This window comes from Entelurus aequoreus, linkage group LG04, assembly GCF_033978785.1.
Source record: "Entelurus aequoreus isolate RoL-2023_Sb linkage group LG04, RoL_Eaeq_v1.1, whole genome shotgun sequence".
NCBI lineage: Eukaryota > Metazoa > Chordata > Actinopteri > Syngnathiformes > Syngnathidae > Entelurus > Entelurus aequoreus.
Genome location: NC_084734.1, coordinates 3,820,395 through 3,836,774, shown reverse-complemented (window position 1 = coordinate 3,836,774; position 16,380 = coordinate 3,820,395). Strand labels below are relative to the sequence as shown.

Below are 16,380 nucleotides of genomic sequence, written 5' to 3'. Positions count from 1 at the left end.
GGAAAGTTATGATATAATTATAGGAAGGAAAAGCAAGATAAAAACAAAGTGACTTTAAAAATACATTTAAAAAACAACAGCTGGTTTCAGCCCCAAAGCCACATTAATGAAGTATACACTATTGATCCATACACAACAGGAAGCTTTACCAATAGGCTGTTTTGTTTCCTATCTGAGAAAAAAGGCAAACAAGGTCAATGTTAAAAAGATCTATGTCGTTAGTGGTTAGAGCAGGTGCAAGATAAGAAAATAACACCATTTTCAACACAAAAGCGAAATATTGAAGCTTCTATACATGTATCGGTTTTCACTCAGAGTCATGATGGAGTCTATCCCAGGTGACTTGGTCAGAGAAGGTGGAACACCCTAAATAGATCACCAATAAATACTGTCAGATTACAGCTGGGCAACTTAGTTTTTTTTTTTTTTTACTGTACACCTATAATATTTATAAAACAGAAAATTAAAAAAAAACAACACATTTTGCGAAATGTATTGTGTAAATGTAAATGTTCATATAGGATGATCTGTATTTGAACGATACTGAATGTGTCATATTCACAATGTGCTAGTTTGCCAAAGGACTTGTGAGTAAAGACAGACTACTGCATGTTTGTGTTCCTTGCATTTTAACACAATATATATATTTACATACAAGTTGAACATCTTCTTAAAAATGTTAAACTAACGTTTTGTTTCGTGTGTTTGTTTGTTTTTTTGTTTTTTACAGCATTTTCACTTGCTGTCCATAATGCACCCATAACTGTTTCCCACCAGTTCGAAAGTGCAAAAAGAAAAAATATGCACACTCAAACTCTCAATTAAACAAGGACAGTGAGATCTGAAGCCAATTATCCTCAAAAACCTTTAAAGGGGGAAACGTCATCCTCCCTTTCAACAGCTGGTAGTCAAAACTAGAGTCCACTTGGTTAAGCTTCAGTTGATGATTGCAATGATACAACTTAAAGATGATAATTGACACTAAACTCAAAGTGTACAAAATTTAAAAAAAATAAAAAATAAAGGCCTACCAATCAATAGGAAAGTCTACAGAAACACAATTGTCTAATGTACGATAATAAATCATACTATACCTTAGATCTTTTGTAAACATTTTGTCAAAAACAAATTGACCAGTAACCAGCAAAAACATGTTTAGTTAAGTCCAAACCTGTTAACATTTCTGAAAACAAATAGTAAAAAAAGAATAACTTGTAAAACGATTTTGTGTAAACTGAGTAAATGTGTTTTTACTTTCATAAATATGATTTTTACAATTAAATATATATTTTCGGTGCCTGATTTTTCTGTTTTTTTTCCAGATTCGCAGTTCCCTCGGCATTCAGAGGAACATACATGGAAAAAGCTATGTGTGATTACCACCGTATTATTTAAAAAATACAAAATAAAATACAACAGTCCAAAGTTTGATACTGCACAACATCCAAAAACTTGCAGCATTTTACAAACCTAAAATTATTAAAACACTTAAATTGCAAAACAAATTACATGAGCCGTAATTACTATTTCAATCAGACTTAAACAAAAAGGTAAACAGGTCACTATCTGTGTCCACAACCATTGCTGAAGCTGATAATTGAGACAATACCACACAATTATAAAAAATATATATAAAGATCTTGATTAACAATGTTGATTGACAATGCATTGCATCAAAAAATATGATTAAAATCGTAAATGTACAACAAGTTCTTCTCAAGTCACAACCTACTAAACAAAAGCGACCACAAAAAGGTTATAAATGTGTCATTTTAGTCTTTTTTTTGCTTTTCAGCATTTGTCACCTACGAAAAATATCTTGACACGAAATTATGCAATAGGATATCAGTAATATCAAACCATGATAATGTTGCTCAAGAAACTGCTATGATAAACAATATATGAATATTGTTCTTCCTTAAAAATGACTGCATGTATCCAGGCAGTGTCATAAAATGGCAAAAGGGTCCTACCTCCAAAGGGTCGAAAGAATCATGAAGATCATCAACAAAGTCAGAAGGACTTTTCCTCAGAGTCTGGTCAGCAGGCAGCGTGTTGTCATTGTAAGAAGACACAAACTTGAAGTCACTGGTTCTAGAACCTGTTGTCAAGTAGGCGTCATAGTTGTAGGTGCTGCGTAAAGTTCCTGTGCCGTCAACATCTGCGTAATTAGGAGGCAGATACGCGCTGGGGATGGCAACTGCTCCATCAAACAACAGTCTGGGCTTTCTCCTGCGACAAAACCTCACACCCAGGACGATGATGATGAAGGTCAGAAAGAAGGTGGACACAGACACCAGCGCGATGATCAGATAAGACGTCAGTTTGGAATTCTTCTCCTCATAAGAAATGTCCTTCAGTTCTGGCACCTCAGCCAAGTTGTCAGAAATAAGTAAATACATGGAGCAGGTGGCAGAGAGAGGGGGCTGTCCGTTATCTTTCACTGCCACAATCAGGTTCTGTTTCATGCTGTCGGATTCAGAAATGTCCCGCTGGGTCCTGATCTCTCCACTGTGGAGACCAATGGTGAAAAGTCCCGGATCAGTGGACTTGACTATATGATAGAACAGCCAGGCGTTCTGTCCGGAGTCTGCGTCCACCGCTATCACTTTGGACACCACAGAGCCTCCGTGTGCAGCTTTGGGGACCAGCTCGGTCATGAAGGAGTTACCCTCTGGGGAGGGGTACAGTATCTGTGGAGAGTTGTCATTCACATCTGATATGAACACACTGACGCTCACGTTGCTGCTCAGTGGAGGAGAACCGTTGTCTCTGGCCATGACGTGGACTTTAAAACTCCTCAGGTGTTCGTAATCAAGCGATCTCACAGCGTGGATCACACCTGTGTCTCCGTTAACAGATACATAGGAGGACACCGGGGCACCGTTCACCTCAGCAGCTAACAGAGAATAAATCACGGTACCGTTCTGTCTCCAGTCGGAGTCTCGAGCACTAACAGAACATAAAGTGGAGCCAGCTTTGTTATTTTCACTCACATATGCACTGTAGGACTGTTCCTCAAACACAGGTGGGTTGTCATTGATGTCTGCTACAGATAAGTGGAGACTTTTAGAGGAGGACAGAGGAGGAGAGCCCTCGTCAGTGGCACTGATTGTAATGTTGTAATCAGACACTAGTTCACGGTCCAGTTGTCCAGTAGTCACCAGAGAATAATAGTTTTTAATTGAAGGAACTAACTTAAAAGGGATATTTTGTTGAAGGAAGCAGCGGACCTGTCCGTTCTTCTCAGAGTCTCTGTCCTGAACATTAATGATGCCCACCTCTGTACCAGGTGACACATTCTCTGGTACTGGATTAGACAGTGACTTTAAATTGATCACAGGAGCGTTGTCATTTACATCATTTATATTAATTATAACTTTTGTCTCAGAAGAAAGTCCATAACCATCTTTAGCTTCAACAAACACTTCATGTGTTGATCCCTCTTCATAATCAATCTCGCCTGTAACAAATATTTCTCCAGTTTTATCACTGAGAGAAAAAATATTTCGTGATTTATCAGACATTTTGCTGAACTGGTATGTTACTTCGCCATTTACACCCTCGTCTGCATCGGATGCGCTCACAGTAATAACTGGTGTTTTAAGTGCAGCATCTTCTTTAACAGATGATGTATAAACAGCCTGAGTAAAAACTGGGGCGTTGTCATTAGCATCAAGTACAATGATATGTATGACTACTGTACCAGATCTGGGAGGAGAACCACCATCCACTGCTGTAAGGAGTAATTTTAATTCCTGCTGTTCTTCTCTGTCTAATTCCTTATCCAAAATCAGTTCACCGTATTTATTGCCAGAATTGGTTGTCTGAATATGGAACACAAAATTAGCATTTCGTTGTAAAATGTAGCTTTGGACAGAATTTGTGCTGATATCTGCATCATTTGCTGCATTAAGGCGATATTTAGCTCCTTTGACAGCAGACTCACTAATTTCCAGCCTCACAACATCATTAGGGAAAATCGGCACATTGTCATTCACGTCCTGCACTTGCAGAGACAACCTGTGTAGTTCCAAAGGATTCTCCAGCAGCAGATCGAATCTTAGAACACAGGAAGGTTTTTCACCGCAATGCTCCTCTCGGTCGATCCTGTCAGCAACCATTAAATCTCCTGTCCGGAGGTTTATTCCGCAATACTGTTTGTCATTTCTTTCCATGTCGACACGAGGCTTGCGAGCAGACAGTTTCCCCACCTCCAATCCGAGATCCTTGGCGATATTTCCAATGATAGATCCACGTTTCAGCTCCTCTTGTACAGAATAGCTCAGGTCCCCGTGTGCGCAATCGAGCAGAACAAAGAAAAAGATGAAGCTGCATCTGTGATCCATGCGTCGTGTGTGCGCCATCCTCTGATATTAACGCTTAAAATGCAACACACTTTCAATTTTCAAAATCTCATTCGACCACTAAAAACCCTTTTGCCTTCGTCCTCCTCCTTTAACGCTATGAAGAACACTAGAATCCAACAATGAGTGTTGCACAGCACAAACGAAGCCTGCATGAATCTGCTGCTGGTCTCTACTGACACCATGTGCACTGTAAGAAAATTGCGGTTGTCATATATATGCTGCTGTATTCATATCAAGATACAATAATGAGAGAAATAGCTTTTTGTACAGCTATCGTCCGCTTTAATAATGATTTATGTTTCAGTCTTTCTCTTCGCTACTTCTGACCATTATTCCGCAAATGTCCGAGACCTTAGATAATTGTTTAATATTCAAAAAGAGTTAAAAAAAAATGTATACACATTTTTAAAATCACGTCTTTAAATAATTAAAACATTACACAATTATCATGTTATCTCGCTGTTGTACAACAGTAGACTACAGTACTCCTGATTCAATGAGAAACTCTCATACGTTCAAATGTTGAACTTTATTGTGTTTTTTTGTTAAAAAGTAATATATGTATCAGGGGAAAACTTAGTTTAATGAAAACAAAGTACAGCAACTTTTTGTTTTTTTAAATTTGTATCCTGTTCTGAAACTTAACAGAATGCTTGTGTCAGAAAAATTGAAAATATTTGGGCGTTTAAATCTCTTCAGCTTCCTTCTTAAAGCCTATAACTTAATGATCTGCATATTTAGATTAGAAATATTCTTTTAAAAATGCATTTACAAACAAATTCAATTAATTCAGAAGTTTTACAAAGCATACAAATGTTTCAGTGTTACAAAGTAATTAGGGGAAAGTTATGATATAATTATAGGAAGAAATAGCAAGATAAAAACAAACTGTCTTTAAAAATTGTAAACAAACAAAAAAAAAACCATTTGGTTTCAGCCCCAAAGCCAAATTATTGAATTATACACTATTGATCCATGCACAACAGGAAGCTTTACCAATAGGCTGTTTTTTATTTCCATCAGAGAAAAAAGGAATTTAAGGTCAATGTTAAAAACACCTACGTCATTAGTGGTTAGAGCAGGTGCAAGATAAGAAAATAACACAATTTTTTCAACACAAAAGTTATATATTGAGTTTCCCATACATTTATCTGTTTTCACTCAGAGCTATAATGGAGTCTATACCAGGTGACTTGGTCAGAGATGGAGTACACCCTAAATAGATCACCAATAAATACCATCAGACGGGCAACTTAGTTTATTTTTTTTTAAATTGTAGACCTATAAGATTCATAAAACAGAAAATCAAAAGAAGACCACATTTTGCGAAATGTAATGTTGTGTAAATGTAAATGTTCATACAGGATGATCTGTATTTGAACAATACTGAATGTGTCATATTCACAATGTGCTAGTTTTCCAAAGGACTTGTGAGTAAAGACAGACTACTGCATGTTTACGTTCCTTGCATTTTAACACAATATATATATATGTACATACAAGTTGAACATCTTCTTAAAAATGTTGAATTAACGTTTTGTTTTGTGTGTTTTTGTTTTTTGTTTTTGTTACGGCATTTTCGCTTGATGTCCATAATATACCCATAACTGTTTCCCACCAGTTCAAAAGGGCAAAAATAAAAAATATACAAACTCAAAAGTCTCAATTGAACAAGGACAGCGAGATCTGAAGCCAATTAGCCTCAAAAACTTTTAAAGGGGGAAACGTCATCCTCCCTTTCAACAGCTGGTAGTCAGACATAGAGTCCACTTGGTTAAGCTTCAGTTGACGATAACAATGATACAATTTAAACATGATAATTGACATCTAAACTCAACGTGTACAACATGTTAAAAAACTAAAAACTAAAGGTCTACCAATGGATAAAAAAGTGTTGAGACTTCTTGTAGCATATACAGAAAATCGCAATTGTCTGATGTGCGATAATATATCATACCACCTTCAATTGTAAACATTTTGTCAAAAACAAAATGACCAGTAACGAGCAAAAACATGTTTAGTTTAGTCCAAACCTGTTAACTTTTCAGAAAACAAATAGTAAATATATAATGATAAATGGTAAACCGATTTTGAGTAAACTGAGTTAATGTGTTTTTACTTTCATTAACATGATTTTTACAATTTAGTATTTATTTTCAGAGCCTGATTTGTCTTTTCTTTTTACAGATTCTCACTTCCCTCGGCCTTCAGAAGACAATACACGGAATAACTATTTGTGATTGCCACCGTATTATTTAAAAAATGAAAAATAAAATAAAACAGTAAAACCGTTGATACCGTACAACATCCAAAAACCTGCTTCATTTTACAAACCCAAAATGAACAAAACACTTCAATTGCAAAACAAATTAAATAAGCCATAATGACAATTTCAGTCAGATTTAAATATAAAGGTCAAAGGCGTCCACAACCATTGCTTAAGCTGATAATTGAGACAATACCACACAATTATAAAAAATATAAAGATCTTGATTAACAATGTTGATTGGCAAAGACATGTAAAATCAGTTCTTCTCAAGTCACAACTGAATAAACAAAAGTGACCACACAAGTAAAGCCATTACAAAAAGGTTATGAATGTGTCATTTTAGTCTTTTTTTAGCTTTTCAGTATGTGTCATCTCAGAAAAATTATATCTTGACAAAAAATTATGCATTAGGATATCAGTAATATCAAACCATGATAACAATGTTGCTCAAGAAACTGCCATGATAATCAATATATAAATATATGTTCTTCCTAAACAATGAGTGCATTTATTCAGGCATTGTCATAAAATCACAAAAGGGTCCTACCTCCAAAGGGTCGAAAGAATCATGAAGCTCATCATCAAAGTCAGAAGGACTTTTCCTCAAGGTCTGGTCAGCAGGCAGCGTGTTGTCATTGTAAGAAGACACAAACTTAAAGTCACTGGTTCTAGAACCTGTTGTCAAGTAGGCGTCATAGTTGTAGGTGCTGCGTAAAGTTCCTGTGCCGTCAACATCTGCGTAATTAGGAGGCAGATACGCGCTGGGGATGGCAACTGCTCCATCAAACAACAGTCTGGGCTTTCTCCTGCGACAAAACCTCACACCCAGGACGATGATGATGAAGGTCAGAAAGAAGGTGGACACAGACACCAGCGCGATGATCAGATAAGACGTCAGTTTGGAATTCTTCTCCTCATAAGAAATGTCCTTCAGTTCTGGCACCTCAGCCAAGTTGTCAGAAATAAGTAAATACATGGAGCAGGTGGCAGAGAGAGGGGGCTGTCCGTTATCTTTCACTGCCACAATCAGGTTCTGTTTCATGCTGTCAGATTCAGAAATGTCCCGCTGGGTCCTGATCTCTCCACTGTGGAGACCAATGGTGAAAAGTCCCGGATCAGTGGACTTGACTATATGATAGGACAGCCAGGCGTTCTGTCCGGAGTCTGCGTCCACCGCTATCACTTTGGACACCACAGAGCCTCCGTGTGCAGCTTTGGGGACCAGCTCTGTCATGAAGGAGTTACCCTCTGGGGAGGGGTACAGTATCTGAGGAGAGTTGTCATTCACATCCGATATGAACACACTGACGCTCACGTTGCTGCTCAGCGGAGGAGAACCGTTGTCTCTGGCCATGACGTGGACTTTAAAACTCCTCAGGTGTTCATAATCAAGCGATCTCACAGTGTGGATAACACCTGTGTCTCCGTTAACAGATACATAGGAGGACACCGGGGCACCGTTCACCTCAGCAGCTAACAGAGAATAAATCACGGTACCGTTCTGTCTCCAGTCAGGGTCTCGAGCACTAACAGAACATAAAGTGGAGCCAGCTTTGTTATTTTCACTCACATATGCACTGTAGGACTGTTCCTCAAACACAGGTGGGTTGTCGTTGATGTCTGCTACAGATAAGTGGAGACTTTTCGAGGAGGACAGAGGAGGAGAGCCCTCGTCAGTGGCACTGATTGTAATGTTGTAATCAGACACTAGTTCACGGTCCAGTTGTCCAGTAGTCACCAGAGAATAATAGTTTTTAATCGAAGGAACTAACTTAAAGGGGATATTTTGTTGAAGGGAGCAGCGGACCTGTCCATTCTTCTCAGAATCTCTGTCCTGAACATTAATGATGCCCACCTCTGTACCAGGTGACACATTCTCTGGTACTGGATTAGACAGTGACTTTAAATTGATCACAGGAGCGTTGTCATTTACATCACTTATATTAATTACAACTTTTGTCACAGTAGAAAGTCCATAACCATCTTTAGCTTCAACATACACTTCATGCGTTGATCCCTCTTCATAATCAATCTCGCCTGTAACAAATATTTCTCCGGTTTTATCATTGACAGAAAAAATATTTCGTGATTTATCAGACATTTTGCTGAACTCGTATGTTACTTCGCCATTCACACCCTCGTCTGCATCGGATGCGCTCACAGTAATAACTGGTGTTTTAAGTGCAGCGTCTTCTTTGACAGATGATGTATAAACAGCCTGAGTAAAAACTGGGGCGTTGTCATTAGCATCAAGTACAATGATATGTATGACTACTGTACCAGATCTGGGAGGAGAACCACCATCCACTGCTGTAAGGAGTAATTTTAATTCCTGCTGTTCTTCTCTGTCTAATTCCTTATCCAAAATCAGTTCACCATATTTACTGCCAGAATTGGCCGTCTGAATATGAAACATAAAATTAGTATTTTGTTGTAAAATGTACCTTTGAACAGAATTTGTGCCGATATCTGCATCATTTGCTGCATTAAGGCGATATTTAGCTCCTTTGTCAGCTAACTCACTAATTTCCAGCCTCACAACATCTTTAGGGAAAAATCGGCACATTGTCATTCACGTCCTGCACTTGCAGAGACAACCTGTGTAGTTCCAAAGGATTCTCCAGCAGCAGATCGAATCTTAGAACACAGGAAGGTTTTTCACCGCAATGCTCCTCTCGGTCGATCCTGTCAGCAACCATTAAATCTCCTGTCCGGAGGTTTATTCCGCAATACTGTTTGTCATTTCTTTCCATGTCGACACGAGGCTTGCGAGCAGACAGTTTCCCCACCTCCAATCCGAGATCCTTGGCGATATTTCCAATGATAGATCCACGTTTCAGCTCCTCTTGTACAGAATAGCTCAGGTCCCCGTGTGCGCAATCGAGCAGAACAAAGAAAAAGATGAAGCTGCATCTGTGATCCATGCGTCGTGTGTGCGCCATCCTCTGATATTAACGCTTAAAATGCAACACACTTCCAATTTTCAAAATATCATTCGACCACTAAAAACCCTTTTGCCTTCGTCCTCCTCCTTTAACGCTATGAAGAACACTAGAATCCAACAATGAGTGTTGCACAGCACAAACGAAGCCTGCATGAATCTGCTGCTGGTCTCTACTGACACCATGTGCACTGTAAGAAAATTGCGGTTGTCATATATATGCTGCTGTATTCATATCAAGATACAATAATGAGAGAAATAGCTTTTTGTACAGCTATCGTCCGCTTTAATAATGATTTATGTTTCAGTCTTTCTCTTCGCTACTTCTGACCATTATTCCGCAAATGTCCGAGACCTTAGATAATTGTTTAATATTCAAAAAGAGTTAAAAAAAAATGTATACACATTTTTAAAATCACGTCTTTAAATAATTAAAACATTACACAATTATCATGTTATCTCGCTGTTGTACAACAGTAGACTACAGTACTCCTGATTCAATGAGAAACTCTCATACGTTCAAATGTTGAACTTTATTGTGTTTTTTTGTTAAAAAGTAATATATGTATCAGGGGAAAACTTAGTTTAATGAAAACAAAGTACAGCAACTTTTTGTTTTTTTAAATTTGTATCCTGTTCTGAAACTTAACAGAATGCTTGTGTCAGAAAAATTGAAAATTTTTGGGCGTTTAAATCTCTTCAGCTTCCTTCTTAAAGCCTATAACTTAATGATCTGCATATTTAGATTAGAAATATTCTTTTAAAAATACATTTACAAACAAATTCAATTAATTCAGAAGTTTTACAAAGCATACAAATGTTTCAGTGTTACAAAGTAATTTGGGGAAAGTTATGATATAATTATAGGAATAAATAGCAAGATAAAAACAAACTGTCTTTAAAAATTGTAAACAAACAAAAAAAAAAACATTTGGTTTCAGCCCCAAAGCCAAATTATTGAATTATACACTATTGATCCATGCACAACAGGAAGCTTTACCAATAGGCTGTTTTTTATTTCCATCAGAGAAAAAAGGAATTTAAGGTCAATGTTAAAAACACCTACGTCATTAGTGGTTAGAGCAGGTGCAAGATAAGAAAATAACACAATTTTTTCAACACAAAAGTTATATATTGAGTTTCCCATACATTTATCTGTTTTCACTCAGAGCCATAATGGAGTCTATCCCAGGTGACTTGGTCAGAGATGGAGTACACCCTAAATAGATCACAAATAAATACCATCAGACGGGCAACTTAGTTTATTTTTTTTAAAATTGTAGACCTATAAGATTCATAAAACAGAAAATCAAAAGAAGACCACATTTTGCGAAATGTAATGTTGTGTAAATGTAAATGTTCATACAGGATGATCTGTATTTGAACAATACTGAATGTGTCATATTCACAATGTGCTAGTTTGCCAAAGGACTTGTGAGTAAAGACAGACTACTGCATGTTTACGTTCCTTGCATTTTAACACAATATATATATTTACATACAAGTTGAACATCTTCTTAAAAATGTTGAATTAACGTTTTGTTTTGTGTGTTTTTGTTTTTTGTTTTTGTTACGGCATTTTCGCTTGATGTCCATAATATACCCATAACTGTTTCCCACCAGTTCAAAAGGGCAAAAAGAAAAATATACACACTCAAAAGTCTCAATTGAACAAGGACAGCGAGATCTGAAGCCAATTAGCCCCAAAAACTTTTAAAGGGGGAAACGTCATCCTCCCTTTCAACAGCTGGTAGTCAGACATAGAGTCCACTTGGTTAAGCTTCAGTTGACGATAACAATGATACAATTTAAACATGATAATTGACATCTAAACTCAAAGTGTACAACATGTTAAAAAACTAAAAACTAAAGGTCTACCAATGGATAGAAAAGTGTTCAGACTTCTTGTAGCATATACAGAAAATCGCAATTGTCTGATGTGCGATAATATATCATACCACCTTCAATTGTAAACATTTTGTCAAAAACAAAATGACCAGTAACGAGCAAAAACATGTTTAGTTTAGTCCAAACCTGTTAACTTTTCAAAAAACAAATAGTAAATATATAATGATAACTGGTAAACCGATTTTGAGTAAACTGAGTAAATATGTTTTTACTTTCATAAATATGATTTTTACAATATAGTATTTATTTTCAGTGCCTGATTTGTCTTTTCTTTTTACAGATCCTCACTTCCCTCGGCCTTCAGAAGACAATACACGGAATAACTATTTGTGATTGGCACCGTATTACTTAAAAAATTAAAAATAAAATAAAACAGTCCAACGGTTGACACTGTACAACATCCAAAAACCTGCTTCATTTTACAAACCCAAAATGAATAAAAAACTTAAATTGCAAAACAAATTAAATAAGCCGTAATGACAATTTCAGTCAGATTTAAATATAAAAGGTCAAAGGCGTCCACAACCATTGCTTAAGCTGATAATTGAGACAATACCACACAATTATAAAAAATATAAAGATCTTGATTAACAATGTTGATTGGCAAAGAAATGTAAAATCAGTTCTTCTCAAGTCAAAACTGAATAAACAAAAGTGACCACACAAGTAAAGCCATTACAAAAAGGTTATGAATGTGTCATTTTAGTCTTTTTTTAGCTTTTCAGTATGTGTCATCTCAGAAAAATTATATCTTGACACAAAATTATACATTAGGACATCAGTAATATCAAACCATGATAACAATGTTGCTGAAGAAACTGCCATGGTAATCAATATATAAATATTGTTCTTCCTAAACAATGAGTGCATTTATTCAGGCATTATCATAAAATAACAAAAGGGTCCTACCTCCAAAGGGTCGAAAGAATCGTGAAGATCATCAACAAAGTCAGAAGGACTTTTCCTCAGAGTCTGGTCAGCAGGCAGCGTGTTGTCATTGTAAGAAGACACAAACTTGAAGTCACTGGTTCTAGAACCTGTTGTCAAGTAGGCGTCATAGTTGTAGGTGCTGCGTAAAGTTCCTGTGCCGTCAACATCTGCGTAATTAGGAGGCAGATACGCGCTGGGGATGGCAACTGCTCCATCAAACAACAGTCTGGGCTTTCTCCTGCGACAAAACCTCACACCCAGGACGATGATGATGAAGGTCAGAAAGAAGGTGGACACAGACACCAGCGCGATGATCAGATAAGACGTCAGTTTGGAATTCTTCTCCTCGTAAGAAATGTCCTTCAGTTCTGGCACTTCAGCCAAGTTATCAGAAATAAGTAAATACATGGAGCAGGTGGCAGAGAGAGGGGGCTGTCCGTTATCTTTCACTGCCACAATCAGGTTCTGTTTCATGCTGTCAGATTCAGAAATGTCCCGCTGGGTCCTGATCTCTCCACTGTGGAGACCAATGGTGAAAAGTCCCGGATCAGTGGACTTGACTATATGATAGGACAGCCAGGCGTTCTGTCCGGAGTCTGCATCCACCGCTATCACTTTGGACACCACAGAGCCTCCGTGTGCAGCTTTGGGGACCAGCTCTGTCATGAAGGAGTTACCCTCTGGGGAGGGGTACAGTATCTGAGGAGAGTTGTCATTCACATCCGATATGAACACACTGACGCTCACGTTGCTGCTCAGTGGAGGAGAACCGTTGTCTCTGGCCATGACGTGGACTTTAAAACTCCTCAAGTGTTCATAATCAAATGACCTGACAGCGTGGATCACACCTGTGTCTCCGTTAACAGACACATAGGAGGACACCGGGGCACCGTTCACCTCAGTGGCTAATAGAGAATAAATCACGGTACCGTTCTGTCTCCAATCAGGGTCTCGAGCACTAACAGAACATAAAGTGGATCCAGCTTTGTTATTTTCACTCACATATGCACTGTAGGACTGTTCCTCAAACACAGGTGGGTTGTCGTTGATGTCTGCTACAGATAAGTGGAGACTTTTAGAGGAGGACAGAGGAGGAGAGCCCTCGTCAGTGGCACTGATTGTAATGTTGTAATCATACACTAGTTCACGGTCCAGTTGTCCAGTAGTCACCAGAGAATAATAGTTTTTAATAGAAGGAACTAACTTAAAGGGGACATTTTGTTGAAGGGAGCAGCGGACCCGTCCGTTCTTCTCAGAGTCTCTGTCCTGAACATTAATGATGCCCACCTCTGTACCAGGTGACACATTCTCTGGTACTGGATTAGACAGTGACTTTAAATTGATCACAGGAGCGTTGTCATTTACATCATGTATATCAATTACTACTTTTGTCACAGTAGAAAGTCCATAACCATCTTTAGCTTCAACAAACACGTCATGTGTTGATCTCTCTTCATAATCAATCTCGCCTGTAACAAATATTTCTCCGGTTTTATCATTGAGAGAAAAAATATTTCGTGATTTATCAGACATTCTGCTGAACTGGTATGTTATTTCACCATTAACACCCTCGTCTGCATCTGATGCGCTCACAGTAATAACTGGTGTTTTAAGTGTGGCGTCTTCTTTGACAGATGATGTATAAACAGCCTGAGTAAAAACTGGGGCGTTGTCATTAGCATCAAGTACAATGATATGTATGACTACTGTACCAGATCTGGGAGGAGAACCACCATCCACTGCCGTAAGGAGTAATTTTAATTCCTGCTGTTCTTCTCTGTCTAATTCCTTATCCAAAATCAGCTCACCATATTCACTGTCAGAATTGGTTGTCTGAATACGAAACACAAAATTAGCATTTTGTTGTAAAATGTACCTTTGAACAGAATTTGTGCTGATATCTGCATCATGTGCTGCATTAAGGCGATATTTAGCTCCTTTGTCGGCAGACTCACGAATTTCCAGCCTCACAACATCTTTAGGGAAAATCGGCGCATTGTCATTCACGTCCTGCACTTGCAGAGACAACCTGTGTAGTTCCAAAGGATTCTCCAGCAGCAGATCGAATCTTAGAACACAGGAAGGTTTTTCACCGCAATGCTCCTCTCGGTCGATCCTGTCAGCAACCATTAAATCTCCTGTCCGGAGGTTTATTCCGCAATACTGTTTGTCATTTCTTTCCATGTCGACACGAGGCTTGCGAGCAGACAGTTTCCCCACCTCCAATCCGAGATCCTTGGCGATATTTCCAATGATAGATCCACGTTTCAGCTCCTCTTGTACAGAATAGCTCAGGTCCCCGTGTGCGCAATCGAGCAGAACAAAGAAAAAGATGAAGCTGCATCTGTGATCCATGCGTCGTGTGTGCGCCATCCTCTGATATTAACGCTTAAATTGAACACACTTTCAATTTTCAAAATATCATTCGACCACTAAAAACCCTTTTGCCTTCGTCCTCCTCCTTTAACGCTATGAAGAACACTAGAATCCAACAATGAGTGTTGCACAGCACAAACAAAGCCTGCATGAATCTGCTGCTGGTCTCTACTGACACCATGTGTACTGTAAGAAAATTGCGGTTGTCATATATATGCTGCATTGTATTATTATCAAGATACAATAATGAGAGAACATATATGTTTATCTATTGTCCGCTTTAATAAATGATGTATGTTTCAGTCGTTCTATTTGCTGCAATTTAACCTATTTTCTGCAAATGAGTGAGACATAAATACATGTTTAACATTCAAAAGGAGAAACAAATATACAATAATATTAAATCACCTCTTAAAAGTAATAAAACATTACAAAATGATCATGTTATCTCATTGTTGTACAACAAGAGACTGCAGTTCTCGTGATTCAATGAAAAACTCTCCTATGTTCAAATGTTTGAATTTTATTGCATAATTTGAATAAAAAGTAATATATTTATCATGGGAAAACCGAGTTTTAACAACATAACATTTTAAAGTGGAGCAACAAAATGTGTATTAGAAAATGTGTATTATATTGTCAAACTGAACAGAATGCTTGCGTCAGACGGATTGAACATTTTCAGGCGGTTACATTGTGCCAGCTTCCTTCTTAACGTCTAAAATTGAATGATTTGCACCTTAAGCTTAACATGTTCTTCCAAAATGTTAAAAGCATACATGTGTGTCAGTGTTACAAAGGCACGAGGGGAAAGATATGACATAATTACAGTGAAGAAAAAGCAAGATAAGAAGAAAGTTACTTTAAAAATAACAAAGAACCACAGCGAGTTGCAGGCCCGATAATTGAAGTATACAGTATTGATCCATATACAACACAAAGCTTTACCAAAAGACCCTACCTTGTTAGTGGTTATATCAAGTGCAAGATAATAAAATAACACAAGTTGCAACACAAAAGCGACATGCGGATCCCATACATTTGTGTATCTGTTTTTATTCAGAGTCATGATGGAGTTTACCCCAGCTGACTTTGTCAGAACAGATAACCTGAACAGATCACCTATAATTACTCGATGTGACTTCGTAAGACTAAAATACACAGTCAGATTACACCTGGGTAATTGAGTTGTTGTTGTTGTTTTGTTACTGTAGGCCTATAAGATGTATAAAACATAAAATCAAAGAAATGATTACATTTTACTCAATGTAATGTGTAAATGTTCATCCCTATGGGACAATCTGAATTTGTACTTTACTGAATGTGTCATATTTACAATGTTCTAGTTTGCCAAAGCACACGGGAGTAAATACATCAGACTGCTGCATGTGTACGTTCCTTGAATTTTAACTATATATATATATATATATATATGTATATATATATATATATATATATATATATATATATATATATATATATATATATATATATATATATATATATATATATATATATATATATATATATATATATTTTTTTTTTTTTTTTTTTTTTTTTTTTTTTTTTTTTTTTTTTTTTATTTA

The 16,380-nt window shown here is 37.3% G+C and overlaps 2 protein-coding genes and 1 pseudogene across 2 annotated transcripts; all 3 read right to left on the bottom strand.

Moving 5' to 3' along the window:
- Positions 1-145: 145 nt before the first annotated feature.
- On the bottom strand, positions 146-4,416 carry LOC133648100 (protocadherin beta-15-like). The gene is made up of 2 exons (XM_062043880.1): positions 1,974-4,416; positions 146-172 (listed from the first exon to the last, which is right to left on the bottom strand). The coding sequence occupies exons 1-2, from the start codon at positions 4,365-4,367 to the stop codon at positions 146-148; spliced, it is 2,421 nt and encodes an 806-aa protein (XP_061899864.1). The 5' UTR covers positions 4,368-4,416.
- A 2,731-nt stretch (positions 4,417-7,147) lies between these two features.
- LOC133648099 (protocadherin beta-15-like) lies at positions 7,148-9,595 on the bottom strand (annotated as a pseudogene).
- Positions 9,596-11,243: 1,648 nt separating this feature from the next.
- On the bottom strand, positions 11,244-16,233 carry LOC133648098 (protocadherin beta-15-like). The gene is made up of 2 exons (XM_062043879.1): positions 12,398-16,233; positions 11,244-11,360 (listed from the first exon to the last, which is right to left on the bottom strand). Exons 1-2 carry the CDS (start codon positions 14,789-14,791, stop codon positions 11,244-11,246), a joined length of 2,511 nt encoding a protein of 836 aa, XP_061899863.1. The 5' UTR covers positions 14,792-16,233.
- Positions 16,234-16,380: the final 147 nt, after the last annotated feature.

What these genes read in the sequence shown, in the direction of transcription:
- LOC133648098 (XM_062043879.1), bottom strand. Translation starts at nt 14,791, where the DNA reads ATGGCGCACACACGACGCATGGATCACAGATGCAGCTTCATCTTTTTC. An exon ending in ATTCTTTCGACCCTTTGGAG is followed by an intron (nt 11,361 to 12,397) that starts GTAGGACCCTTT and finishes CGTCAACTGAAG; the next exon opens with CTTAACCAAGTGGACTCTAT.
- LOC133648100 (XM_062043880.1), bottom strand. Translation starts at nt 4,367, where the DNA reads ATGGCGCACACACGACGCATGGATCACAGATGCAGCTTCATCTTTTTC. An exon ending in ATTCTTTCGACCCTTTGGAG is followed by an intron (nt 173 to 1,973) that starts GTAGGACCCTTT and finishes CTTTTTTCTCAG; the next exon opens with ATAGGAAACAAAACAGCCTA.